Source organism: Chiloscyllium plagiosum, unplaced genomic scaffold, assembly GCF_037043375.1.
Source record: "Chiloscyllium plagiosum isolate Xiang-an unplaced genomic scaffold, Cpla_swu_hap1 HiC_scaffold_21, whole genome shotgun sequence".
Classification (NCBI taxonomy): Eukaryota; Metazoa; Chordata; class Chondrichthyes; order Orectolobiformes; family Hemiscylliidae; genus Chiloscyllium; species Chiloscyllium plagiosum.
This window is the reverse complement of record NW_028270159.1, coordinates 33,409,034-33,436,056: the sequence shown is the minus strand read 5'-3', so window position 1 is coordinate 33,436,056 and position 27,023 is coordinate 33,409,034. Positions and strand designations below refer to the sequence as shown.

The 27,023-nt window shown below is 39.6% G+C and overlaps 1 protein-coding gene and 1 long non-coding RNA gene across 2 annotated transcripts in view; one reads left to right on the top strand and one right to left on the bottom strand.

Annotated features, from left to right (window-relative positions):
- LOC148146123 (uncharacterized) overlaps positions 1 to 9,107 on the top strand; it is a 26,274-nt gene extending 17,167 nt beyond the window's left edge. Inside the window, exons 2-3 of the long non-coding RNA XR_015760737.1 lie at positions 4,400 to 4,575; positions 9,017 to 9,107. This is a non-coding gene — a long non-coding RNA (uncharacterized LOC148146123). The remainder of the gene's footprint in view (positions 1 to 4,399; positions 4,576 to 9,016) is intronic.
- nelfb (negative elongation factor complex member B) lies at positions 5,099 to 27,023 on the bottom strand. The gene is made up of 13 exons (XM_043719996.2): positions 26,885 to 27,023; positions 25,788 to 25,951; positions 23,977 to 24,076; positions 23,530 to 23,760; positions 22,268 to 22,453; positions 21,644 to 21,756; positions 21,456 to 21,558; positions 21,011 to 21,106; positions 17,024 to 17,166; positions 15,664 to 15,770; positions 8,282 to 8,423; positions 6,636 to 6,744; positions 5,099 to 6,078 (listed from the first exon to the last, which is right to left on the bottom strand). Exons 1-13 carry the CDS (start codon positions 26,984 to 26,986, stop codon positions 5,941 to 5,943), a joined length of 1,734 nt encoding a protein of 577 aa, XP_043575931.1. The 5' UTR covers positions 26,987 to 27,023; the 3' UTR covers positions 5,099 to 5,940.

Sequence of the window (27,023 nt, the reverse complement as noted above, 5' to 3'; positions counted from 1 at the left end):
CAGATGTTTTACTGTTCTTAAACGTTTCATTAGGAAAATACAAGACTTGTCAATCTGTGTAAAAGAACTGATAGGTTTGATTGTTTTTATTGATTGGGATTATTGCAGATTATGTGATACAGCAGAATAAATCTTTTGGCAGCAAAACCTGTATATAGAAAATGCAGCCATATAATAATGATTTTATTGAATATTCTCTTCAATGGTGTGCTCACTGACACGAAACCCCATGAAATGCATTTCATTTTTAATTAGTTTCTGTGAACTTCTTTTCAAAGCTGTTAGCCTCTAAAGTTATGCTAGATGTCATTCATTTATTCAACAGATTTACATTCGGCTTAGTTTTTAGTATAATATCAGAATTCAACCCCATAAAATACCTCTCATTTGAATTCAGTGTTTACCAACAAAAGCAAGGATCCATTGCAAGGACAAACACAAAGTTCCAAATTAAAATGATACCCATATGCTAGATATTCTCATCATAGAAATACACTGAATTTGGTTAATCTATTCAGTGGCTATTGTCAGATTAAAAGCAGGAGTTACACATAGTGGTTTGTATCCAGTTTAGTTATTTGTGACCAGTTATAATGCAAGGTAAAGCAGCAGGATCTCCATGAAGAATAATTGTTTAACAGAAACATACAGGTACTTTATAGTATTAAAAGATTACAATCCCAACATAATTGGTTAATTTTTAAATATTTTACTTCTGACAGAAGCTTGCTTCCTTTGAAATGATTTTTTTTCTTATTTGTTTCCAGGGTACTCTATGACAAGAGAGTCATTTGATACTACCCGTCATATTATTTTTTGAACGTGAATTATTAACGTCATAGAGTCATAGAGATATACAGCATGGAAACAGACCCTTCGGCCCACCCATCCATGCCGACCACATATCCCTACCCAATCTAGTCCCACCTGCCAGCACCCGGCCCATATCCCTCCAAACCATTCCTAATCATATACCCATCCAAATGCCTCTTAAATGTTGCAATTTTACCAGCCTCCATCAATTCCTCTGGCAGCTCATTCCATACCACCCTCTGCGTGAAAATGTTGCCCCTTAGGTCACCTTAAGCCTGTGCCCTCTAGTTCTGGACTCCCCGACCCCAGGGAAAAGACATTGCCTATTTATCCTATCCATGCCTCTCATAATTTTGTAAACCGCTATAACATCACCCCTCAGCCTCCGACGCTCCAGGGAAAACAGCCCCAGCCTATTCAACCTCTCCCTATAGCTCAAATCCTCCAACCCTGGCAACATCCTTGTAAATCTTTTCTGAACCCTTTCAAGTTTCACAACATCTTTCCGACAGGAAGATCAGAATTGCATGCAATATTCCAACAGTGGCCTAACCAATATCCTGTACAGCCACAACATCACCTCTCAACTCCTACACTCCAGTGACCAATAAAAGAATGCATACCAAACGCCTTCTTCACTATCCTATCTACCTGCGACTCCACTTTCAAGGAGCTATGAACTTGCACTCCAAGGTCTCTTTGTTCAGCAACACTCCCTCCATGAAGTGTATAGGTCCTGCTAAGATTTGCTTTCCCAAAATGCAGCACCTCACATTTATCTGAATTAAACTCCATCTGCCACTTCTCAGCCCATTGGCCCATCTGGTCAAGATCCTGTTGTAATCTGAGGTAACCCTCTTCACTGTCCACTACACCTCCAATTTTGGTGTCATCTGCAAACTTACTAACTGTACCTCTTATGCTCGCATCCAAATCATTTATGTAAATGAAGAAAATAGAGGACCCAGCACCAATCCTTGTGGCACTCCACTGGTCACAGGCCTCCAGTCTGAAAAACAACCCTCCACCAACACCTTCTGTCTTCTACCTTTGAGCCAGTACTGTATCCAAATGGCTAGTTCTCCCTGTATTCCATGAGATCTAATCTTGCTAATCAGTCTCCCATGGGGAACCTTGTCGAACGCCTTACTGAAGTCCATATAGATCACATCTACTGCTCAGCCCTCATCAATCCTCTTTTTTACTTCTTCAAAAACCTCAATCAAGTTTAAGCGACATGAGTTCCCACGTACAAAGCCATGTTGACTATCCCAAATCAGTCCTTGCCATTCTAAATACACGTACATCCTGTCCCTCAGGATTCCCTCCAACAACTTGACCACCACTGACGTTGGGCTCACCGGTCTATAGTTCTCTGGCTTGTCTTTACCGCCCTTCTTAAACGTTTGCCAACCTCCAGTCTTCCGGCAACTCACCTGTGACTATCGATGATACAAATATCTCAGCAAGAGGCCCAGCAATCAGTTCTCTGGCTTCCCACAGAGTTCTCGGGTACACCTGATCAGGTCCTGGGGATGTATCACAAGACACTTGTTAAAGCAGAAACAGTTTGTAATATGCCCTGGCCAACATTTATCTCTCCAGCAGCACCACCAGTCATTTATCTTATTGGCTCAGAATTCAATGGAAGGCACATCTTGCAATGAGTATTGTGAGTGAGTACTTCTTACCTCATCCTTCAAACAGCATTAATTTTGAGCTGAAAATTAAATACAGTGCAATAGGTCAATTATGCATTTGGGACCACTTGACTGTTGGGCCCAACTTTCCATATCCCCAAAACAAATCTAATGTATTGAGTGTTCCAGAGTTCAAAGGTTTAAGATGTTATGCCACAACAGTATAAAACAAGGAGTTAGAAAAAAAGAAAGGGCACAGCTATCCAAAAGGGTGAAAAAGAACCCTAATGGATAGCAGAAATCATATCATAAAACTGAATCCGGTGTAAAAGCTGGTTTATTTTCTCCAGCACCATAAGTTGCTTTCTCTTTAACCATGACATGCTACATTTGCTGACTTACAGTCAGCAACTACTGCGTGTAAGTGACTTGCTGAACAAGATAAAAGTTGCTGGTTCTGAGAAAGAAAAATTGACAATTTTGTCAACCATTGACAGAAATTAATTATTCACATGTACAGGGCATTGGATGAGGCCTCTTCTGGAATAGTGTGAGCAATTCTGGATGCCCTGCCAAAAAAAGGATATTATTGAATTGGAGAACGTTCTGAAAAGATTTAATGGGACGCTGCCAAATCTGGAAAGTTTGAGCTATAAAAATAGGCTGGATGTGGCTGGGGCGTAGGGAAGTTGAGGTGATCTTATACAAGTTTATAAAATCATGACAGGCAGAGATAAGGCGAATAATGAGGGCCTTCAAAACTAGGGTGCATATATTTACAGTTAGAGGAGAAAGATTTAAAAAGGACAGGAGGAGCAACTTCCTTTATAGAGACAGTGGTTCATGTGTGGAATGAACTGTCAGAGGAAGTGGTGGATGCAAATACAGTTACAACATTTAAATCACCTGAATAGGAAAGGGTTTGGAAGATATGGGCCAAACACAGGCAAGTGGGACTGGTTTAGTTTGGGAACATGGTTGGCATGGATTAGTTGGACCAAAGGGTCTGTTTCCATGCTGTATGACTCTAACATGCCCTACGGCATCCAAACACAGAACAAATATTCCTTCAGCCTCTAGATTTTGTTCATTAATAAAATACTTACATTTGAATATCAACAAAGAACCCTCCACTACACTAGTGTAATGACACTGGGCTATATTTCGATCTTTGTAGAATTCTCAAATATGACTGAGTCTTACTTCATTTGTCAGTGGTATCATATCGTAATTTTTTTCCTAATGCCTACCTCCATATCTACAGTAGAATCCAAATATAACCAGAAACCAATTTGGGCAATCGTGCCGATTTGAAAAAGAAATTGTACTGTACTTCATAACTTTAACTGACAAATACAGTAATTAATTAAAACAGATTAATTAACACCTGGTGAATTATTCCAAACTGGCTTAAGTTTCCAATGGTAACTGCACTTAAAGTAGTTAACTGCCCTTAACACACACTGGGACATCCCAATGTCACAAAAAAATGCTAAACAAATGCCAATTCCTTTAATATGAAATGAAGTAAAAAGGGAATTCATCTTCAAATTAATAACACTGCAGAACATTTTTGTTATTTCTAAAACAGGACAGAAAGCAATAGCCCAAGCTGAAAAACAAAAAAGTCACGAAATAAATCAATTTTCAGCTTATTTTAATAATGTAGTTTTGCGAAGGCATGTTATCTGAAATATGCATGGGACTAATTGTGACACCTGATTTGCAGGTTGATAAATAGTATTAAATCAAGGCAGTCCAGAAAAAAGTTGATCACAGTTGATTCATCAGTTACAATAGAACAAATGAGGTTACTCAAATTTTGCTGTAGTTCTAAATCTTTAACACACTTAAAAATTGCTTGCAACTAGTAAAATCTTAATTTCTTCTTCAACAAGCTCAATTCAGTTGTGATTGTCATCGGTGTTTCTCTTCTTTATTTCAAGATGCAAACAACTTGGAAAATCCTGTTTACTTCCCATCCAGAACAGCTGATTGTTCCAAAAAAGATACTGAATTCTGCTTATTTCAAGAACATCAGGACTTAAACAGCTCTCCTTATTGTGGAGTTCTACAAATGTAGGTTACTCTACTCATTGGCAACCGAACGTAGTTTTCACAGGTATTAAACCAAATCTCAATATAATGTATTGTGAAAATCTGTTAAACATAATAAACACCTCAATAATAAAAACTGTATTCAAATAACATCTTTAGTGGAGGGCAATGATTATACATCAAAATAAATTGCCAATCCAGCAAAAGGTTTGCCAGTGAAGTAAATTTTACAGAGGACAGAGAGTAAGGCAAGGAATTTTAGGAAGGAATTTCAGAATTCAGAGCAAAGATAAAATACAGACTTCTTTATTTAGACATCTATCTAATCCTGTAAACATTATTCGTTACCAGGCCAAAACTGATAAATATCCCTCAATTGCTAACAGATATTAAAAATAGCATTATCATGTAGTAGAGAAAGAGCCAGTGGCTCCACATCCAGTCTTAGCAGCACACAACTCACCTGCCTGTCCTTCTGTGTAAAGGCCGATGGTGTGCTAACAATAAGTAAACCTGCAGGGGTTAAGGTGTAATTAACTGCATAATGTTGACGAAGGTTTTTTCCAGACAATGTGCATACAAAAATAGAATGTCAATATTTTAACTTTATTTTTTTAAAAAGTGATACAAAGTCTTTAGCACTTAACTTTTGCTGCTTAGTTAAATAAGAAATGAACTTTTATACCTTTTTCCATTATTCATGTTGAAATATACACATGTATAATTATATATTCAACATTCCACTGTTGCTGAAGTATTAAGTCAATGTACTGCAGTACAATACACACCGTTTTTGCTTTATCAGCATTCTGAAAGTGATTCCTGTCACTAGTACACTTAACAAATAATCACCTTTATAAAAACAAAAGAACAATACTTTAAAAGATCAAGATCCAGAATCTATATATTTACTGATATCTAAGAATCAGTAAATGAACTATTCTTCCAGACTGTTAACACTAAACCACCTATTCTTCCTAAGTATGAGGAAGTACTAGCAACAGAAATAGCTGAAAAATGCCTCCAAAGAGAACTGCAGTAATAATGATCTTCAGTAATTTGATTACAGCTCTTGGAAGTTTATCATTTAGACTTTTAAAAAGCATTGATCCATTGGTGGTAGTCTAATTATTAACAGTGAGCTTCTTGAAAACATGGATCACAGAACCATCTATCTAACATGTCATGTCGCAGCACAGACGGAAAAGTTCATTTGATTTAATTTCATCTTGTGGTAATTGGGACCAACATAAATTTTAGCAATTTGGTGTACTTCTCAGGGCTGCACTCTTCTGAACATGCAAAAAAGATGACACAAATCATAGATAACCCAGTAGCTCTGCTTCACGATTCACCTTAAAATAACAGGCAGATCCAGTCAATCACGAATGCACAACAATGTGTCAATCCAAGATGTAAAGTGAATCTGTCAGATGGCAGGAGGTGTAGAGACAGTCCTCAAAGGCAGCTCCAGTGGCGGAGTCTCTACTGTTTGCACAGGGCTCTGTTTAAGACTTTCTATCTTTTCGGTAAGTTGAGTATACAAGTCCTTCACTGCTTCAGCACTCTGCATGCAAAATTAAAATGCAATAATCTTATAAATGTTAAGGCACGACAAACATTTTTTAAAAAAAACTCAAAGCCTTCCTGATTCACATCCCTGGTACCACAGGAGCATCCAACTGCAATTTAAATACACAAATGCTTTTGATTCTACTGCCTGAATAGGTAAATAATTCCAAATATTTATCAGTCGGACTGAAGACACTTCTACTAATTAATCAAAATTAAAATTCTCTTTCAAAACCCACAAACCCACTTGTGACAAAGTTGTGAAGTAAAATACCTGTGGCTGCCTTATGGTCTGAAAATAATATTCTTACACTACCAACTCTTACAATCTGAACAATATCTGTCCCAAAGTTAAACCCAGCCAAGCTTAGTCTTGCAGGAGTACAATCAGGTTTTAAAATAGCTTGAATATATTGCTCATACTCAGATATTAACGCACCTCAAGAATGGAAAAAAATATTGTTTATTCATAATCCTGATCTTCATCTTGATACCCTTGCCTCCAATACATCGTCCTTATATCACATTTCATATCTTTATACAAACAGATACCTGTTTGGTAGGTTCCAGTGCCTTTTGCAATGAAGCCATTTTTGAAGGTACCACTTTATGGTGAAGATGTAGCAGCAGTCTCAGGATATGTCTGTGTACATTTTCTTTACTGTAATCAAACATGAGTGAGGACATTCTGGTCATTATACAGAAGTGATAAATGAAAATTGCAGTTCCAATTTCAAGAAGCAGATGCCCTCATAACATTACATCTGATACAACTGTAATATGGGGAAATGTGTAACTACACTTCAGAAAAAACTGAGTTGACCATAAGGTAATCTGGGTAGTCTAGAATTGTATAAACCACTATACTAGTATGAGATTGCATAAAACAGTTCAGTTATTTGGACATCATTTTCTGGAACAAAAGAACTTCAAAAAATACTGCTGCTTTCCTTTTTTGAAATCCAAGCTACTGTCCTAAAAGATTCAGAAGCAAAACATGTCTACTGTCACGTGAGTACCCTGGAGTTGCATCACGACATTTTGTGTATATATTTTTAAAACTCACTGTTCAGATATGTTATGACAACCATCAGGTAAGTGGGTCTTGAACCTGAGCCTGAGACAATATGACAATATGACAGCACCACAATTGCCACTGACCAAAATTTGACTATACCATTAGCCTTTTTTTTCAACTTTATCAGATCATTCATTTGACTCGCTGATCAGAATTCAAAGTTGATAAAAATCATGTGATCCTAGTTCTTCATTTGCTTTGGTACAGATATGGGCCAGATAGAGGCACTCTCTGAGTTATGAAAGATGTAAGGTTTTTAATTGGAATCACTAGTGATGCTGGACAAAGGAAAATTCATATGTGCTCTTCCTGGAAACTCAGTCTTAGTTCATTGTTAGGTGATGCTGCACACTGAGCAGTTGCCCTGGGAGATTTTGTTAGTGGTAGCTTGCCATTGCATTCACTCTGAATGACAGAGTTGGAAGGCAGGTCCCAAGTCTACCTCAGCTGCAACAGGAATCAATTCTATGGTGTTTGTCATTATTCTAAACCACATGCCATCCAGCCAAGTGAGCTAATCAGCAGCTTTTGCCCCACCCCAGGAAAATAATGGTGTAAAAAGCCAAAAGTTCAAAATACGGTTAGGTTATTAAGAACAAGTATGAATCTGGTTGACAAGAAAAGAACACATTAACAAATGTCAGAAGCTTACTTTCTGACAAAAGGCCACATTTGACCAAATAATACCTACATCACTGGAAGATAAAAATTGCTGTCACAAAAATGTACTCCCATAGTCTTAAATCTCAAGGCTTGAGTGTTTCTGTAATCCCACTGCTCTGGTCCATCATTAGTCAAATAAAACTGACTTAAAAATCAGACAAGATGTTAATGTTATTAGATGGGCAGTGACACACGAGGGTTGGATGTCTTGACTTTCTGTCACTAGATTGCTTTCAAAGACTATTAATACCAAGATTGTCAAGAAAATCTGGTTCAGAATTTGGAGCCACCCATACATTTTTCAATGCATTTCTGGAATCAACTTCTAGAAATTACAAATTGAAGAACAAATTTGTGCTAACCGCTGACCCAGATTGGCCTCAGCATGTGGTAGATACAGATCTTCTTGCAACACAATCTGTGAAAGTAATGTCACGTACAATTTTGGTTTTCATACCTGGAGAATGTTGTAAGGATGAAGCCATCAAATAGTGCAGTACAGAATTCTTCTGTAGCAAATTCCTCCATCAATAATGTTAAATGGCTGGTAAATAGGTGCAAGAAAATATCACTAAATGCCATGTCATTATAGGTTTCCACTGAAATGAAATACAAAGAATATTTAGCTATTCAATTCACACAGAAATTTAAAATTAAACTGCAGTCCTTTCACACCTTCAGGATGAAACACAAATCTGCATTATACAAAATACTAAAAACTGCAATTTTTGTTTTGTAAAGTTAAAAAAAGTTCTCAATATAATGATTCTATGTGCTCTGATGTAAACCTAGATAATCACACCAGAGATTTCTTTGTCCACCACAAAAGAAACCACCTTCCTTCTTGTTTCTAATGGAAGTAGTCATAACAATACTTGTGCTGGTTTGGCAGAACTACAAGTCCTGTGCTTTCCACACATTTCAATTGTGAATGCAAGTTATCTAACATATTCAAACAGTGAAGTGAGAACCCTCTTTTCACAGATGTGCCCTCTTTCTGTCGATGTATTCACGATGCTGTAAAGACCGCATCTTCATATCTTCTGTATTTTGATTGTGGAGTGTAATTGGAAAAGAACTGTTTGAAAACTAAAGGACTGTGGAAGGGAATAGTCCTTTAAAAGCACTTTTTAAAAGCAAGTTACCCAATCACTTATTGCAAGTGTTGGTCATGCTGTTGTTTGTTCCACAGTGGGGAATGTTTAATTACAGTCCAACTGGCATCAGAGAGTGCGTACAAAATGAGACTTGGCCAGCAATGAGCAGCGAGTTGTCTGGTGGAGTGATGACCAGTTGTCGATGACAAAGACCTTCTGCCTGCCGGACTATGGTTCTCAGGTAGATGAGTAATTTGTGGGAATGAACAAGAAGCCTTCTGACCTCCAAAATGGAAGTGCCGTCCATTTTTCTGCCATGAAGAATACCTAACGTGTGAAGAAAGCTTGCTTACTTTCCCTCCCCAGTTGCTGCAAGCTGTCGCTTTTCAGCTACAAGTCAGAGCGTTTTTAAGGTGTGAACCAATCTTTATTTCTCCTGCAAGCTAGTGAAAATACTCAAAGAGAGATCATGGAGCAGCAAGGCAAAAGGATCTCAGCAAATCCTATGGACAGAAATCATTGTACTGCCTTACTCTCCACCCATATATAAAGGAACCTCGATTATCCGGCATTCAACTATCTGAATTTTGGATTATAAAACAAGATGGCAAGGTCCTGGTGCTTGGCTAAACTGGATTATCTGGCATTCGATTATCCAACAAAATACTCTGCCGTATCGCTCGGATAATCGAGGTTCTTTTTTTTTTGTGTCTGGGTGTGTCTGTGTCTCTAGGGTAGAATTTGATATAATTTTATACATTTTAATCAGTAGAGTTGTATGTTGATAATTCATAGCTGTTTACCCATAGCTAGATTCTACTTATTTGTAATAAATAGTAATTCTCAATTACAGAAACCTTTTCTATGCTCTGTTAGCGTATGTCTAAAAGACAGGTAAACTGGGGAATTTTACATACATTGATAAAATCTTTAACTTTTGTGATGACTCCAAGAATAGCAGGGCTCGATTTCCAGCGTGTGAGCCTGGTGAGGTGTGACAATGATCAGACTGAGACCTAATCCTGTTAATACTTGAAAATAAGGATGGTATCAACATTTATTTCCTAAAGACGTTTACCAAGTTAAGGCTTGCAAATTTTGAAAACAATTTCAGGTCATGCAGTGGTAAAGGCACTACTCAACGTCACACTAAACCATGAGTCCTGGAAGATAACTGGTTCAGTTTCTAGTCCGTGCTAAATTAGTTAATCTCTTAACCAATAATTGGGCTGATAAAATTGAGTCCTGAAGAAGAGTTATCGGACTAGAAATATTAACTCTCTCCACAAATGCTGCCAGACCGGATGAATTTCTCCTGCACTTTCCATTTGGATTTTTGATGCGACCAAGGATAAGGTTTGGAGCCAAAAAATGCCAAGTTATCAATTTTGAGTTATGTCCAGTTGTTCACCTTCAAAAAAACGGATAAGTATAAATGCCAACCAAGTGGAGGTCAAGGCTTAGCTGTGATGCCATTGATGGTTCAATAGCCTAAGATTTACTTTCGAAGCTCATTCATGAAAACCCAAAACTGGTAAATGTACTTAGTTGTTACTTTTGTCTCAACATTGAATCCACGGACTTAAAGTGGACATTGAATTCTATCACTGAACACTTAAACATCACTAATACATCTGCTGTGGCTTTGACGATAGAAAAATTAGTTGGTGTCGAGAATGTGGAGCTGGAAAAGCACCAACCAAGGAGCTGGAGAATCGACGTTTCGGACAAAAGCCGTTCATCAGGAAATGAATCATCTGAATATTGATGCTTTGGTAAAGCTATGGGAATCTGCTGGTTCTGAAATTTGGAAAGCTCTATGTAATTGCTGACATGACTGCAATACAGAACACCCAAATAATGCAGGTGCCTCACACACTGAAGTGTATTACAGATAATTTGTTTTGGTATCTGTAGGAATAAGTCTTTTTAAGTATAGCCATTAAGACAGACAGTAATTTAATTAGGACTCTGGAGACATGAACAAAGTCAGAGACAGTGCTTAGAGACTGTGAAATCTATAGCACCCAAAAACATTTGGAAGATGGTCTGCAGTTGCTCAGAACAATTACATGTCCCTGGAGTTCTGTGTGGTTCTACTGCAAAGAGCAACGTATAAAGATATAGTTTCTTAATAATGAACTAAACTTGAACGTTTCACACAATTGGAATCTTTTCCCTTTTAATGTCATGAGATATTAGTACAGTATTCGTGGATTTTAAAAGTTTATTTTATTAAAACTACCTGCAACCATACAGTTTACAGAGAACAGCAGATAGCAGTTGCCATTAATCTCACGTTGTTGCCAACATCATACAGCAGAAAAAAAAGCTTGCTTTTTGTGATGGTATTAATTTATCTCAAGTATCCCCCAATCAGTGATGGATTGATTCTTCAAGCCAGCATTAATCAACTGAAAATAACCATTTCATGTACCTATCTTCCCCTTCTTCCCCTCGCTCTCAGAACAGTTTTTGCTGCTACCTCTCCCTAAATCTGTCTTCACATTTAATGGATCATCTTCCAAGCGGAACACATTTCCCGCTTCACTTCCCGTTTAGCATTTGAAAGTGACCATTCCTTCCACAACTTAGGTCCACACTTGAGGGCGTAGATTTGCTCGCTGAGCTGTAGGTTTGATATCCAAACGTTTCATTACCTGGCTAGGTTACATCATCAGTGGCGACTTCCAAGTGAAGCGAAGCTGTTGTCTCCTGCTTTCTATTTATATGTTTGTCCCGGATGGGGTTCCTGGGGTTTGTGGTGATGTCATTTCCTGTTCATTTTCTGAGGGGTTAATAAATGGTATCTAAATCTGTGTGTTTGTTTATGGCGTTGTGGTTGGAGTGCCAGGCCTCTAGGAATTCTCTGGCATGTCTTTTGCTTAGCCTGTCCCAGGATAGATGTGTTGTCCCAGTCTCTGTAAACTGTATGGTTGCAGGTAGTTTTAATAAAATAAACTTTTAAAATCCACACTTTCCCTACTGAAAACACTTGCACCCCTCCCTACACCAAATCTTTTGCGAGCACAGGAGATGGAACACCTGCCTGTTTATCTCCTCGATGCTCATGGTTGAGGGTTCCAAACATTATAGGGCAGTGATTTAGTCATAGAGATGTACAACATGGAAACAGACCCTTCGGTCCAACTCATCCATGCCGACAAGATATATCAACCCAATCTAGTCCCACCTGCCAGCACCTGGCCTATATCCCTCTAAACTCTTCTTATTCATATACCCATCCAGATGCCTTTTAAATGTTGCAATTGTACCAGCCTCCACCACTTCCTCTGGCAGCCTATTTCAAACACGCATCACACTCTGCAAGAAAATGTTACCTCTTAAGTCTCTTTTCTATCTTTCCCCTCTCACCCGAAACCTATGCCCTCTAGTTCTGGACTCCCCCACCCCAGGGAACTGACCTTGTCTATTTACACTATCCATACCCCTCGTAATTTTATAAACCTATAAAAGGTCACCACTCAGCCTCCGATGCTCCAGGGAAAACAGCCCTAGCCTATTCAACCTCTCCCTGTAGCTCAAATCCTCCAAGCTTCGCAACATCCTTGTAAATCTTTTCTGAACCCTACAAGTTTCACAACATCCTTCTGATAGGAAGGAGGTCAGAATTGCATGCGATATTCCAAAAGTGGCCTAACCAATGTCCTGTACAGCTGCAACATGACCTCCCAACTCCTGTACTCAATACTCTGACCAATAAAGGAAAGCATACCAAATGCCTTCTTCATGATTCTATCGAGCCGCAACTCTACTTTCAAGGAGCTATGAACCTGCACTCCAATGTCTCTTTGTTCAGCAACACTCCCTAGGACCTTACCATTAAGTGTATAAGTTCTGCTAAGATTTGCTTTCCCAAAATGTAGCACCTCGCATTTATCTAAATGAAACTCCATCTGCCACTCCTCAGCCCATTGACCCATCTGATCAAGATCCCATTGTAATCTGAGATAACCCTCTTCACTGTCCACTACACCTCCAATTTTGGTGTCATCTGCAAACTTACTAACTATACCCCTTAAGCTCACATCCAAATCATTTATATAAATGACGAAACGTAGTGGACCCAGCACCAATCCTCATGGCACTCCACTGGTCACAGGCATCCAATTTGAAAAACAACTCCAACACCACCCTCTGTCTTCTACCTTTGAGCCAGTTCTGTATCCAAACGTCTAGTCCTCCCTGTATTCAATGAGATCTAACCTTGCAAATCACTCTCCCATGAGGAACCTTGTCGAGCACCTTACTTAAGTCCATATAGATCACATCTACTGCTCTGCCCTCATCAATCCTCTTTGTTACTTCATCAAAAAACTCAATCAAGTTTGTGAGACATGATTTCCCACACACAAAGCCATGTTGACTATTCCGAATCAGTCCTTGCCTTTCCAAAGACATGTACACCCTGTCCCTCAGGATTCCCTCCAACAACTTGACCACCACCGACGTCAGCTCACTGGTCTATAGTTCCCTGGCTTGTCCTTACCACCCTTCTTAAACAGTGGCACCATGTCAGCTAACCTCCAGTCTTCCGGCATCTCACCTGTGACTATTGATGATACAAATATCTCAGCAAGAGGCTCAGCAATCACTTCACTAGCTTCCCTCAAAGTTCTAGGGTACACCTGATCAGGTCCTGGGGATTTATCCACTTTTATGCATTTCAAGAAATACAGCACTTCCTCCTCTGTAATATGGACATTTTATAAGATGTCACCGTCTATTTCCCTACATTCTATATCTTCCATTTCATTTTCCACAGTAAATACTGATGCAAGATACTGGTTTAGTATCTCCCCCGTCTCCTGCGGTCCACACAAAGGCCGCTTTACTGATCTTTGAGGGGCCCTATTCTCTCCCTTGTTACCCTTTTGTCCTTAATGTATATTTGTAAAAACTCTTTGGATTCTCCTTAACTCTATTTGCCAAAGCTATCTCATGTCCCCTTTTTGCCCTCCTGATTTCCTTCATAAGTATACTCCTACTGCCTTTATACTCTTCTAAGGATTCACTCGATCTATGCTATCTATACCTGATATATGGTTCCTTCTTTTTCTTAACCAAACTCTCAATTTTTTTAGTCATCCAGCATTCCCTAAACCTACCAGCCTTTCCTTTCACCATAACAGGAATATACTTTCTCTGGATTCTTGTTATCTCATTTCTGAAGGCTTCCCACTTTCCAGCCGTCCCTTTATCTGCGAACATCTGTCCCCATTCAGCTTTTGAAAGTTCTTGCTTAATACCATCAAAATTGACCTTTCACCCAATTGAGAACTTCAACTTTTAGACCTGGTCTATCCTTTTCCATCACTATTTAAAAACTAATAGAATTATGGTCGCTGGCCCCAAAGTGCTCCCACACTGACACCTCAGTCACCTGCCCTGCCTTATTTCCCAAGAGTAGGTCAAGTTTTGCACCTTCTCTAGTAGGTACATCCACATACTGAATCAGAAAATTTTCTTGCACACATTTTAAAAATTCCTCTCCATCTAAATCCTTAACACTATAGCAGTCCCAGTCTATGTTTGGAAAGTTAAAATCCCCTACCATAACCACCTTATTATTCTTACAGATAACTGACATCTCCTTACAAATTTGTTTCTCAATTTCTCTCGTCTACAATACAATTCTAATGAGGTGATCAGCCCTTTCTTATTTCTCAGTTCCATCCATAAAACTTCCCTGGATGTATTTCTGGGAATATCCTCCCTCAGTACAGCTGTAATGCTATCCCGAATCAAAAACGCCACTCCCCCTCCTCTCTTGCCTCCCTTTCTATCCTTCCTGTAGCATTTGCATTCTCGAACATTAAGCTGCCAGTCCTGTCCATCCCTGAGCCATGCTTCTGATATCCCAGTCACATGTGCCTAACCATGCCCTGAGTTCATCTGTCTTCCCTGTTCGGCCCCTTGCATTGAAATAATGCAGTTTAATTTATCAGTCCTACCTTGTTCTCCGCTTTGTCTGCTCCTGTTGTTCAGATGGCAGTTATGATGCTGCCATTGACATCTTCCACAAGCCTATCTTTATTTATATGTTCAACTGTCATCCCTTCGGATTTGTAATCAAGTTCCTTTTATCACTTAATCATTCTTGCCTCCCACCTTATTTTAGGCTCTTTCTCTTTCTTCCTCTGCTACTGCATTTATGAAGATATTGTTAAATCACCAACTTCTTCCAGTTTTGATAAAAAGCCATTGATTGATAATTTTAACTGTTTCTCGCTCTACAGATGCTGAGTACCTCCAGCAATCTCTCTTTTTATTACAAGTATTTTCTACAGGCACATTGAAAATTTGAAAGGACCACATCTATTTTACTATTATTATGATGATTTTCCATAGTCGGCATGAGCATACTACAAAGATGTCACCCACTCGCCATTATACTTTATTGGAACCTTTGCAAGGTTTACAAACATAAGCATTTACAACTTATCTAAACTACTAAACCCTGAACATTACAGCAGTCAGTAACAGTAAATATTTAGCTATAAAATGGATACTTAGAAACTAAGATGTCACTCGGTTCTTTTCATCCTGAATCACAGTATATACACCACGTATGCATTTGGCAAATCAGAATCCATATGCCAAGGATCCAATTTTCTACATGTTAATTTGATGTATGATTTGTAGAGCTGCTGAATAGAGGTGGTAAAATATTTATGAAGGAATTTTTAAACAGAAACCTAAAATAATTGCAAGTACTCACCTAATGAAGGTAGTAAGCGGAGAATGGCATTCTTGTTCCTCTGTTTTGTAATATGTAGCACATAGTACAGTGCAATTTCACAAGCGACACGATTTTCCAGAACGAACCTGGTAATGGAAGAAGTCTTAGCATTTTGTTTTGCCACAAGTTAATTTGATTGAAATACAACATGTATGAGGTGCAACATTTTTCTTTCTGTACATCTTTTAAGTCTAATTTATATTTTCTTGTTTATACTTCCTGATTTGGATTCTATACAGCTCATGGAGGGAACTTCATTCTAACCGGAAGAACTGTGCTGTTACTTGCCCTGTTCACAGATACCAAATTTCTCTGTGGAAGGAAGAGCACTTGAAAAGATGCTGGATTGGGTGAAACCTTCATTGACAAACCTGCATCAAATCTGTAGGCAGACATCATCAAATCCTGCATTTTGCCATTGCTTCACAAATGTTTTTCTCAGAAAGATATTAATTACACTGTGCTCACAATGTTCCCTTTTCTTTCAAGATAAATATTCATGTTTGAGGTTTTCTTATTCTTCATTATACAGTTAGCTCAACTTGCTGATGGTTATAATGTGTTGGAAATAATGCCAATAGCACAGGTTCAGCTCTCATACTGTGCCTGTCTCCTTGCCATCCCCCACCCTTGATATGAATAGGTGTCCTTCAAGCTACATCAATGTCACAGTTGAATAGAGAGAAATGCTTATAGTCTTTCGTGAACTACAGTTAATTCTCTTGCCTTCAATATTCACAAGTGGGACAATTCTACCAGTGATCTCAATCCCACTGATGAAACCAATTAGACTGAGAATTAATCCAAGTTTAACTTTGGACTTCTTAACTTGTCACTCAGAATCAAGAAACAAATTGCAAATCTTTTACAATATTCTACCTAAACCCTTTGTGACAGTATTGACATCAAGTAATATGGTCATGAATTGTTCTCAGACGTAACATGTCGAAAATTAGATCCTTGGGCGGCACGGTGGCACTGTGGTTAGCACTGCTGCCTCACGGCACCAGAGACCCAGGTTCAATTCCCGCCTCAGGCAACTGACTGTGTGGAGTTTGCACATTCTCTCCATGTCTGCGTGGGTTTCCTCCGGGTGCTCCGGTTTCCTGCCATCAGTCCAAAAATGTGCAGGTTCGGTGAATTGGCCATGCTAAATTGCCCGTAGTTTTAGGTGAAGGGGTAAATGTAGGGGAATGGGGCTGGGTGGGTTGCTCTTCAGAGAGTCTGTGGGGACTTGTTAGGCCGAAGGGTCTGTTTCCACACTGTAAAGTAATTATTCTAATCATTTCATCTGCATTTTTAAAATAAATGTCAGATTGACAGTTGGACAATGACATACTTGATAAAAGATTCTGGGAGGGTGGTGGGATACATGCTTGCAGCCTTCTCCTCAGTCGGCAGTTTTTGGTCCACATTGAAACTGTGATCATCCACGACGAATGCCATCAGATTGGGTAAGAACTTTGTAATCAGTTCTATCTCCTAAAGAAGGGCCATAAACTGAAAGTGGATTATATATGCAAAATAATGTAGTTTTTCGACACAAACACAATTTGACATTTGTCTATCCATCCATCTAGAAACCAAATATGATGATTATCAAGTCTATTGTGCTGCTGACATAGAGTCATAGAGATGTACAGCATGGAAACAGACCCTTCGGTCCAATCCATCCATGCCGACCAGATATCCCAACCCAATCTAGTCCCACCTGCCAGCACCCGGCCCATATCCCTCCATACCCTTCCTATTCATATACCATTCCAAATATCTTTTAAATGTTGCAATTGTACCAGCCTCCACCACTTCCTCTGGCAGCTCATTCCACACACGTACCACCCTCTGCGTGAAAAGGTTGCCCCTTAGGTCTCTTTTATAACTTTCCCCTCTCACCTTAAACCTATGCCCTCTAGTTCTGGACTCCACAACTCCAGGGAAAAGACTTTGCCTATTTATCCTATCCATGCCCCTCATAATTTTGTAAACCTCTATAAGGTCACCACTCAGCCTCTGACACTCCAGGGAAAACAGCCCCAGCCTGTTCAGCCTCTCCCTATAGCTCAGATCCTCCAACCCTGGCAACATCCTTGTAAATCTTTTCTGAACCCTTTCAAGTTTCACAACATCTTTCTGATAGGAAGGAGGCCAGAATTGCACACAATATTCCAACAGTGGCCTAACGAATGTCCTGTACACCCGCAACATGACATCCCAACTCCTGTACTCAGTACTCAGACCAATAAAGGAAAGCATACCAAACGCCTTCTTCACTATCCTAACTACCTGCGACTCCACTTTCAAGGAGCTATGAACCTGCACTCCAAGGTCTCTTTGTTCAGCAACACTTCCTAGGACCTTACCATTAAGTGTATAAGTCCTGCTAAGATTTGCTTTCCCAAAATGCAGCACCTCACATTTATCTGAATTAAACTCCATCTGCCACTTCTCAGCCCATTGGCCCATCTGGTCAAGATCCTGTTGGAATCGGAGGTAACCCTTTCTCTGTCCACTACACCTCCAATTTTGGTGTCATCTGCAAACTTACTAACTGTACCTCTTATGCTCGCATCACCAGTCTCATACTGTCACTAAGGCTTTGTGGCATATATGTTGACTGAGACAGAAGGTATGTAGCATTTTATTGTCACAGTATATGGGTGAAAACGTTCACTGTGATAAATCAAAAAGTAAATACATTAAATGGTTACAAATTCATACACCACCAGCTTGGAAATGTGGAAACTCCACAATGACCCATAACCAAATTATAACCAGGTAAATATATCATTCGTTTAGACTAAATCAGGAAAACCTGTTGGAAGTACACGTGAACACTGGAAAGTCAGGTTTGGTGTACAGTTTCCAAGGCCAACAATCACAGTGAGCAGTCATCAAGATGTAACACTGCAGCTCTCCTGTAAAACTGTCCCTTCTGGTTCAGTTAGAGGAAGACTGCAAAGAAAACAGCGAATTTATTATGGAAGCCCAGTGAAATCTGTGACAGATTTTGCTTCTTATTCATGGTAAGTGCGCTTTGCTGGCTGGGTCAGCATTCATTGCGTCCTTAGTTGCCGTTGAGAATATGCTAGTGATCTGTCATCTTGGTCTGCTGTAATCCATTTGGCGTTAAGTATACCTACAAAGCCATTGGGGAAGGTGTTCCAGGAAGTGTATCTCATAGCACTGAAGGAACAGTGATCTATTTCCAAGTCAGGATGGGTGAGTTTGAAGGAGAACTTTGTAGATGTTGATGTATCCGTACATAAGTGCTGCCTTTGACCTTCTAGATGGTAGTAATTGTAGGGTTGGAAGGCGCTGTCTTAGGAGTTCTGGTAAAAATTGTTGTTGTGCAACTTGTAGATGATATACACTGCCGTTGCAGTGCATCTGGCAGAGAGAATGAATACTATGGATGTGGTGTCAATCAAGCAGATTGCTTTATCTTCACTGGTACCAAGCTACTTGAGTGTAGTTGGAGCTGCACTCATTGAGGCAAGTGGGCTGTACTTCACCTTCCCTGTTTGTGCCTTGTAGAAGGTCATGCTTTGGGGAGTTGGGGGCATATTACTCACTGCAAGATTCTTAGCCTTTGACTTGCTCTTGTAGCCACATTATTTATATGGCTAGTCCAGTTCAGTCGATCAATGGTAACCCCAAGGATGCTGTTGAAGGGGAATTCTGTCATGGTCATATCACTGAATGTCAAAGGGTGATGGTTAGAATGTCTTATTGCAGGTGGTCATTGTTCGGACTTTATGGCATGAATATTCCTTGCCACATTTCAGCCCAAGGCTGGCCCTTTCCTACTTTTTTCTACATTTGGATAGGAATTGCTTCAGTATCTGAGGAGACATTAACATTCCTATATCTCACCTTATGATGAAGGGAAGATCACTGATGAAACAGCTGAAGATGTTTGAGCCTAAGACACTACTCTTTTGATCGATGGAAATGTATTTATATACAATAAAAGTGTTATAAATGCATTAATATTAGGGTCTTGTCACATTGATATACTGTACCAAAGAGTTTTACAGATCTGTTCTGCAAATACCATATGAAAGGTATGCATCATCCTGGCTTTGTGCTTTCACACATAGGGTGGTGAGTGCCTGGAACTCGCTGCCAGAGGTGGTGATGGAAGCAAACACAACAGCAGCATTCAAGAAGCATTTGGACGAATACATGAACAGGAAAGGATGGGAAGGATACAGATCCTGTGAGGACACTTTTAGTATGGAAGGGCAAAATATGTCGGCACAGACTTTGAGAGCCAAACGGTCTGTTCCTATGCTGTACTGTTCTTCTTTGACACACCATCAGATCAAATGCAAGCCTTTTGGTTACCTTTTTAGAATCTTACCTCTGTTAAAGTTTAATGCTTTTATTTTTCAAAATAATACAAAGTGGTCTAAGCTCTCAATTAGTGGATCTATTGATGACAATGCTGTGTAACATTTCTCCCCCTTCATACATGATAACAAACCAATAAATCATAAATGTTACCCAGATGAGGCATCTGATTGCTAACTGCTTGTTTCACTTAAATACTTCATTTGATATTATTGAAATATGTAAGATCCTGAGGGGACTCAACAGTATGGATGCTTAAAGGATGTCTCCTCCATAAAGAAAAACAATTTAAAAAGAAAGGATCTCCCACTTAAGACAGAGATGAAGATACTTTTTTCTCTCGGGGTCAGTAAGTCATCAAGCTCTCTCCCTCAGGCAGCAGGGGAGGCAGGGTCATTGAATATTTCCAAGTCAGATTTGGTCAAAAATCAGCTTAACTATCAAAGCAGTCAATCTGTTTAAGTAGTAAACTGAATTTGAGGCCACAATCAGATCAGCCACGAGTTTATTAAATGGTGAAGTTGGCATGAGGGACCAAATGACCTCACCCTGCTTCTGATGTGTAGTTTGGAAATATCAACATAGGTAGTTATATTTTTACATAATAAGCTTTCATTTCACCAAGTCAAAGGACAACTAAATAAATAATATTGCAGTGATCCTCCCAAATTGATAATTTGTTTGTTATGCAGTACATCATTCCATTTTATGTTTTGATTAACTGATAGCATATTCCATTATGAATGCTAAAGGACCCTCAGCACATTAACTTCAAATCTTGTAGAGGTACCGAAGATGTTAAGCATTAAAGATAAATATATTTTGTACAATTCAACAAATTAAATAGAAATTGGAGTTATCTCATGATAAATGCATCATTTCAGACAATGAATCACAAAGGAATTCAATGACGTCACTGTGTAGATTGCTAACAAACAACACTATAAAGTAATGGATTAGTTTCCTAACTTACCATTTTTGGCTCTTTGAACACCTGACTGTCAATCATATCCCAGGCCCCTTGACCAAGCGACAGCATGCGCAACAAGAGGAGAAGGTCGGGACTGTCCTGTTGAATCCCACAATTATTCATCTTCAGTTATCCAATAATCTCAAAGCAACTTGATTTAAGAAAAACTAGGTTTTTGAGCACTGTTATCTTGCTCTTTAAAGATAATACTTAAACAAATCATACTAAATATTATAATTATTGTATTGATGAAAGAGAGAAGCAGGTGAAGCCTTTTTTGCATTTCCCTCATCAGGACAGATGCAAGAACACCAAATTTTAAAAGAAGCAACATTTTATATGACATAAGGATGTTGACTGGTCGTCAAGACAACTCTGATTGTTCAAGACATTGCCATGAAGAATGCTGCAAGAACCAATCTTGAAAAATTAGCACATGAGTACTTACTCTGGGCAATGCATCTTGGCTGACCAACTCCTGCAGATTTTTCACCGTACTCAGAGCCAGTGTATTTATTGCAAAGGGGTCACAAAGGATCATCGAGAGGTCACTGGAAAGTGAAAGTATTATTGTTAGCAATTCAAAAGATGGCTTTTTTCTAAAGAATGATTTTTATTCAATGAGAGATCACTCACCCTAACACTTGTTCCTGTCCCTTCTTAACTCCATCCAAAAAACCCTGCAATTCTCGAGCTCTCTTTGCATCTACAAATCTCTCTCTAATGCAAGCATCAAGGCACCAGGTAAACTGTTAATAGAGAAACTTATTTTTAAATACTTTCAATTTATGGTTTTTATGATGGTTGTTCAAATTGCAAAACCAAAATAAATGCAGATGCTGAAAATCTTAAAAACAGAAAATGCTGGAAATGCTTACAGGATCTAACAGGAACTGTGGACAGAAAAACAGAGTTCATGTTTCAGATCAACGACTGTGCCTTTCAAAGTAGCATGGTCAGAATAATGCTGAAATTTCTAACAGGGCAACAGGAAGGTAAGATCCTGGAAAAATTAGGCGTATTACAACCCAAGACATTTCTGGACCAAGATCTCTCTACATGAGGGAATTTAGATTCTGGACTTGAAATTGACTGAAATAACTGGCTTAGATACAGGCAAAAAGCTTTCCCAAGTTACACTGCTAGCTATTTCTGAGTCATCAGTTCTCAGTTTAAAACAATGTTTCAGTAAAAAGGATGAGAGATCAAATTTCAGCTGAAGTACACGCATGCAATGGATCTTCCAAACCCTCACCGTACCTTGTGACAAGGATCCACAGAACATATTTCACTGATATCTAGATCATGCAAAGACATCAATAGTTCTGCGCGCAGGGTGCAGTAATGGACATTTCTTGTCCTCAGGAACAAAGTGCGTAGAAATTGGAGAACCATGTCATAGAGCTTTACATTTTTCCCAATCATGTTGGTTAATTTCTGAACAACCTAGACATATAAAAGAAATAGAATCATGAAAATATTAGAAACAAAGAAAGTTTATCTTTAAACAAGCTACAAAACTTTGTAAGCTACTTAACTACTAGCTTAACCAGGTAAATTATATGTCATAAAAGCAGAAATTGCTGGAAAGGCTTAGCAGGTCTGACAGCATCTGTGGAGAGAAATCAGAGTTAACATTTCCAGTTAACTGACCCTTCCTCAGAACTTGAAGAACCGTTCTCAGGAAGGGTCACTTGACCTAAAACGTTAACTCTGATTTCTCTCCACAGAAGCTGCCAGACCTGCTGAGCTTATCCAGCAATTTCTGTTTTTATTTCTGATTTACAGCATCCGCAGTTCTTTCAGTTTTTATTAAGTTACATGCTTGTTTATCTGTAGGTGTAATCTATTTATTCACAATACATAGTAATTCTTGCTAGGTATAGAAGCCTGATGCATGATTTCTGTCACCTGGGTGTAACAGACAGGTAAATTGGGAATTTTGCATATTTGTATAAAATCTTTCACTGCTGAGACAACTCCAGGAATAGTGGGTCATGATTTCCAATGTGCTACTCTGGTGAGATGTACGAATTATCATGGCACTCCCATTTCCCCATAACTATAGCATAGATTTTCAAAGGGAGATGGGAGGAGAGACCTCAGGTAACTGTCAGATCTTCAGATTTCCATCAGGAAGTAATCATTAAATTTCTTTACGTGCTGACTTGTTACTATGTGACTTTTGCCATATCCCAATGAAGCATGTTATCTGGAAAACTGATCATTTCAAATATGAACAGGAAGATGCAGGAACTTGTAGGAGTCGCTGGAAATGAGAATTCCAGAGTACCAGAGAGCAGTGGTTTTCAAATACTTATGGACTCAAATAATAAAGAAAAACACAGCAACTATATTGTATAAACATGCTTAACTGCCAAGGGTATTAAAAGTTTGAGAGAAATTAAAAGATTTTATGGGAGAAACATGCAAGGATGTGTTTGAACAAAATATCAGACAGAGGTGAACATTGGTGAAACACTCTCTCTACACTTCCACTAACAAGCCATCCTGTCCTGTACCTCTCCTTGACGTCTGGTTTTGGGGGATGCTGAGAAGAAGTTGTGCAGGACTGACAGCTCACTGCTGAAGAGGGCATTTTCTTTCTCAACAATATACTGTTTCAACAATGGGGAGACCTCATCTCCAAACAGCGCCTGGTTATCCTGCCAGATCTGGCGTTTCACTTCTGTCGCACAGATTTTGTACAGCTCTTTATCTGCCATCACCAGTTTTAATTTCTCTTCTGGTACCTGTGAAAAAAATACACAATTCGGGGTCCATTATGATAACACAAGGTAAAGATTAGGTGAGCTACAGATAACAGAAGCAAAAATATTGTATTTAATCAGCATGATGCAACTCAAACATTTTAGTATTAACTTGGAAGCTTTGTCATAATTTTTATCAAATGATGAAAGAAATTCTTCAGCTCAGATTTGATACTTTTCCAACATTGCGCGACTGACCTTCGGCAAGTGTTTCATCACGCACATTACTACAGGTTGTATTGATGGAACTTTGACTAGTGGAAAACATTTTTCCAAGAGATCTTCTAACTTGTTATACCTAAAGAAAAATGTTGACAAAAATAATCAAATGGCAGCAGTGACATACACAGAAGAATGATGCCGAACAGGAGACTTCATCCGGAGGCTTACTGATGATGTTACCTAGTATGGTGAAAATGAACTTTCCAGCTCAGTGAGCAAACTTACATCCAGAGGAGGAACTACTCATCAAAAGACATCCTGTTATAATTTAGGTTACTTCTTTAGGAGTTTCAGCTTGCCACAGCATTCTTAGTGCTTTCCAGTCAACATTAAACATCTTTCACCATTAAAATATTATTAACTATGATTTAGTAAGAAGACAATAGGTTTATACTTAAATACACTAAACTCACTCAGAATTGGACAATATCATGGAAAGTATAATTGCAAAATATTAAGATTAGAGTGGTGCTGGAAAAGCACAGGTCAGGCAGCATTCGAGGAGCAGTAAAATTTACGTTTCGGGCAAAAACCCTTCATCAGGAATGAGGCTGAAACGTCGATTTTCCTGCTCCTCAGATGCTGCCTAACCTGCTGTGCTTTTCCAGCATCTCTCTAATCTTGACTCTGATCTGCAGTCTTCACTTTCACCTGCAAAATATTAAGGTGGTTCCTCATTATAAAGGACATGGATGAGGGGAAAAAAATCTCTCCGAGAGTTTTTGGAAATCCCTTACTCAAAAGGCAGAGACCAAAAACCTTTAAATCCTTTCAAGGCAGAGGATGATAGATTCTTGATTACCAAGGGAATGAAAGATTATTTGGGTTTGCAGTAATGTGGAGTTAAAATCAGATGAAGCAAGATCTTATTGAATGGCAAAGGAGGTTTAAATGATCAACTGGCTTACTCTTGTTCCTCACTCAAAAAATTTTTTAAAATGAAACCATTTGGTAAAACAAACAGTCCATTACAGACAGAGACATGAGAATTGATCATATAAAGAAATGGTAGAGAAGCTAAATAAGTACTTTGTGTCTGTCTTCAAAAAGAAAGACACATGAGGTTTCTCTGAATTATTTAAGATCTAGTTGGATTTCGGAATTGAAAAAAAATTAGTATTACAGGGAATTCTTCTATAATGCGCACTTAGTCAGCATGAATTGGATATAAATTTTGATGAATTGTGGACGTTGTTTGCATAATGTCAACTTTCTGCTGAATGGGTCCAGCGCAATCTTCTACACGGCGATTTCTATAGCGTGAGGTTGCAGAGGAACACAACTGTCGTGTTATAGCAGAACGAACTGTAGCTTAAAAGATAGCTTAATTGGAGAAATGAACAGGACCAAAAACTGACACAGGAGAAAGTGAGGTCTGCAGATGCTGGAGATCAAAGTTGAAACTTTATTGCTGGAACAGCACAGCAGGTCAGGCAGCATCCAGGGAACAGGAGATTCGACGTTTCGGGCACAGGAAGAAGGGCCTGTGCCCGAAACGTCGAATCTCCTGTTCCCTGGATGCTGCCTGACCTGCTGTGCTGTTCCAGCAATAAAGTTTCAACAAAAACTGACACATCAATGAGGCTCAATTATTTTTATCCAAGAGTGTTGAAAACGATGGCAACAGATAGTGGGATGCTTTGGAGATCAGCTTTCAAAATCCTATTTATTCTGGCATGTTATTTGCAGATTGTAATGTTGCAGAGTTTCAATAATTTAAAAAATCACAAAGGAAAACAATTAATTTAGCTAAGTGTCATAATATCGTATATGTTAAGCAACTCTACCTGTTTCCATCTTTTCCCTCCGATGCTATGGTGGCAACTTTATCCAGCAGTTTTTCCCGTAGTTCATCAAATACAGACTGGTGGAACTCCAGCCTGGGAATGCTGTGCAGGTCCAAGAAAGGTAACGCTGACTGCAGGGATGGCAGTAAAATTCCATTTTCAATCTGAATTCATTAGAAAAATAAAACAAGTGAAATAATATCCAAAAGAACACATTGCAGAATACAATGAATGGATCAATCATGTTCCCATCCTGCTCTTGGTGGAAATGAGATGCTGGCCTTTTGAACACACTCATCATCTCTCTGAAGCCCCCACAAGAAATCAGATGTAAATCAGTTGACCAAATTTGCATGAAAATTATAACCATTGTCCTGATTTATCATCAATGCCATTTACTGTACATTACTATGTGACTTCCCAATTTCGAAGACAGGGTTTTGGCGGAGTGCCATGAGCGCAATTTGCCCCAGCTCTCGATCCAGGAACCTTTCCTTCTTTCATCTAAGGCTAAACTGCTTCAGATTTAGCAAATTCATGGCGGATCAGATTCGATATGGTCAACAAATTGGGCAAGACTTTTCCCTGCAACATCACTAGTCAGGGCATGTAGAGATATTGGGAAAGAAATGGGGAAGGCAGACAGAGAGAGAGATACGGGGTGTTGGGGGGGGGGGGGCAGAGAGATACGGGGTGTTGGGGGGGGTTAGAGAGACAAGGGGGGGGGGTCAGAGAGACACGGGGGGAGTCGGGGGGGGGGTCAGAGAGATACGGGGGGAGTCGGGGGGGGGGGTGTCAGAGAGATACGGGGGGTCGGGGGGGTTAGAGAGACAAGGGGGGTCGGAGAGACACGGGGGGAGTCGGGGGGGCAGAGAGATACGGGGGGTCGGGTCAGAGAGACTCGGGGGGGGGGGGGTCAGAGAGACTCGGGGGGGGGGGTCAGAGAGACTCGGGGGGGGGGGGGGGGTCAGAGAGATACGGGGGAGTCGGGGGTGGGGGCGAGAGTAGAGCTGCTCTGTAAAGGTGGGCCATCCCTCCCCCCGGGACTGGGGCTGGGGCCGGGAGGTGGGTGTGAGGATGTGCCCGGCTCCGCTCACCTGGAATTGGTCGATGGCCTTCAGCGGCTCCGTGCAGTTGGTTAAAGTTTCCTTCAGATCGTCTCCGCTCGCGATGCCGAGTTCCTGCAAACCCGAGAACATGGCGCCAGGAGCCGGGGGAACCGCTCCGCCGGACACC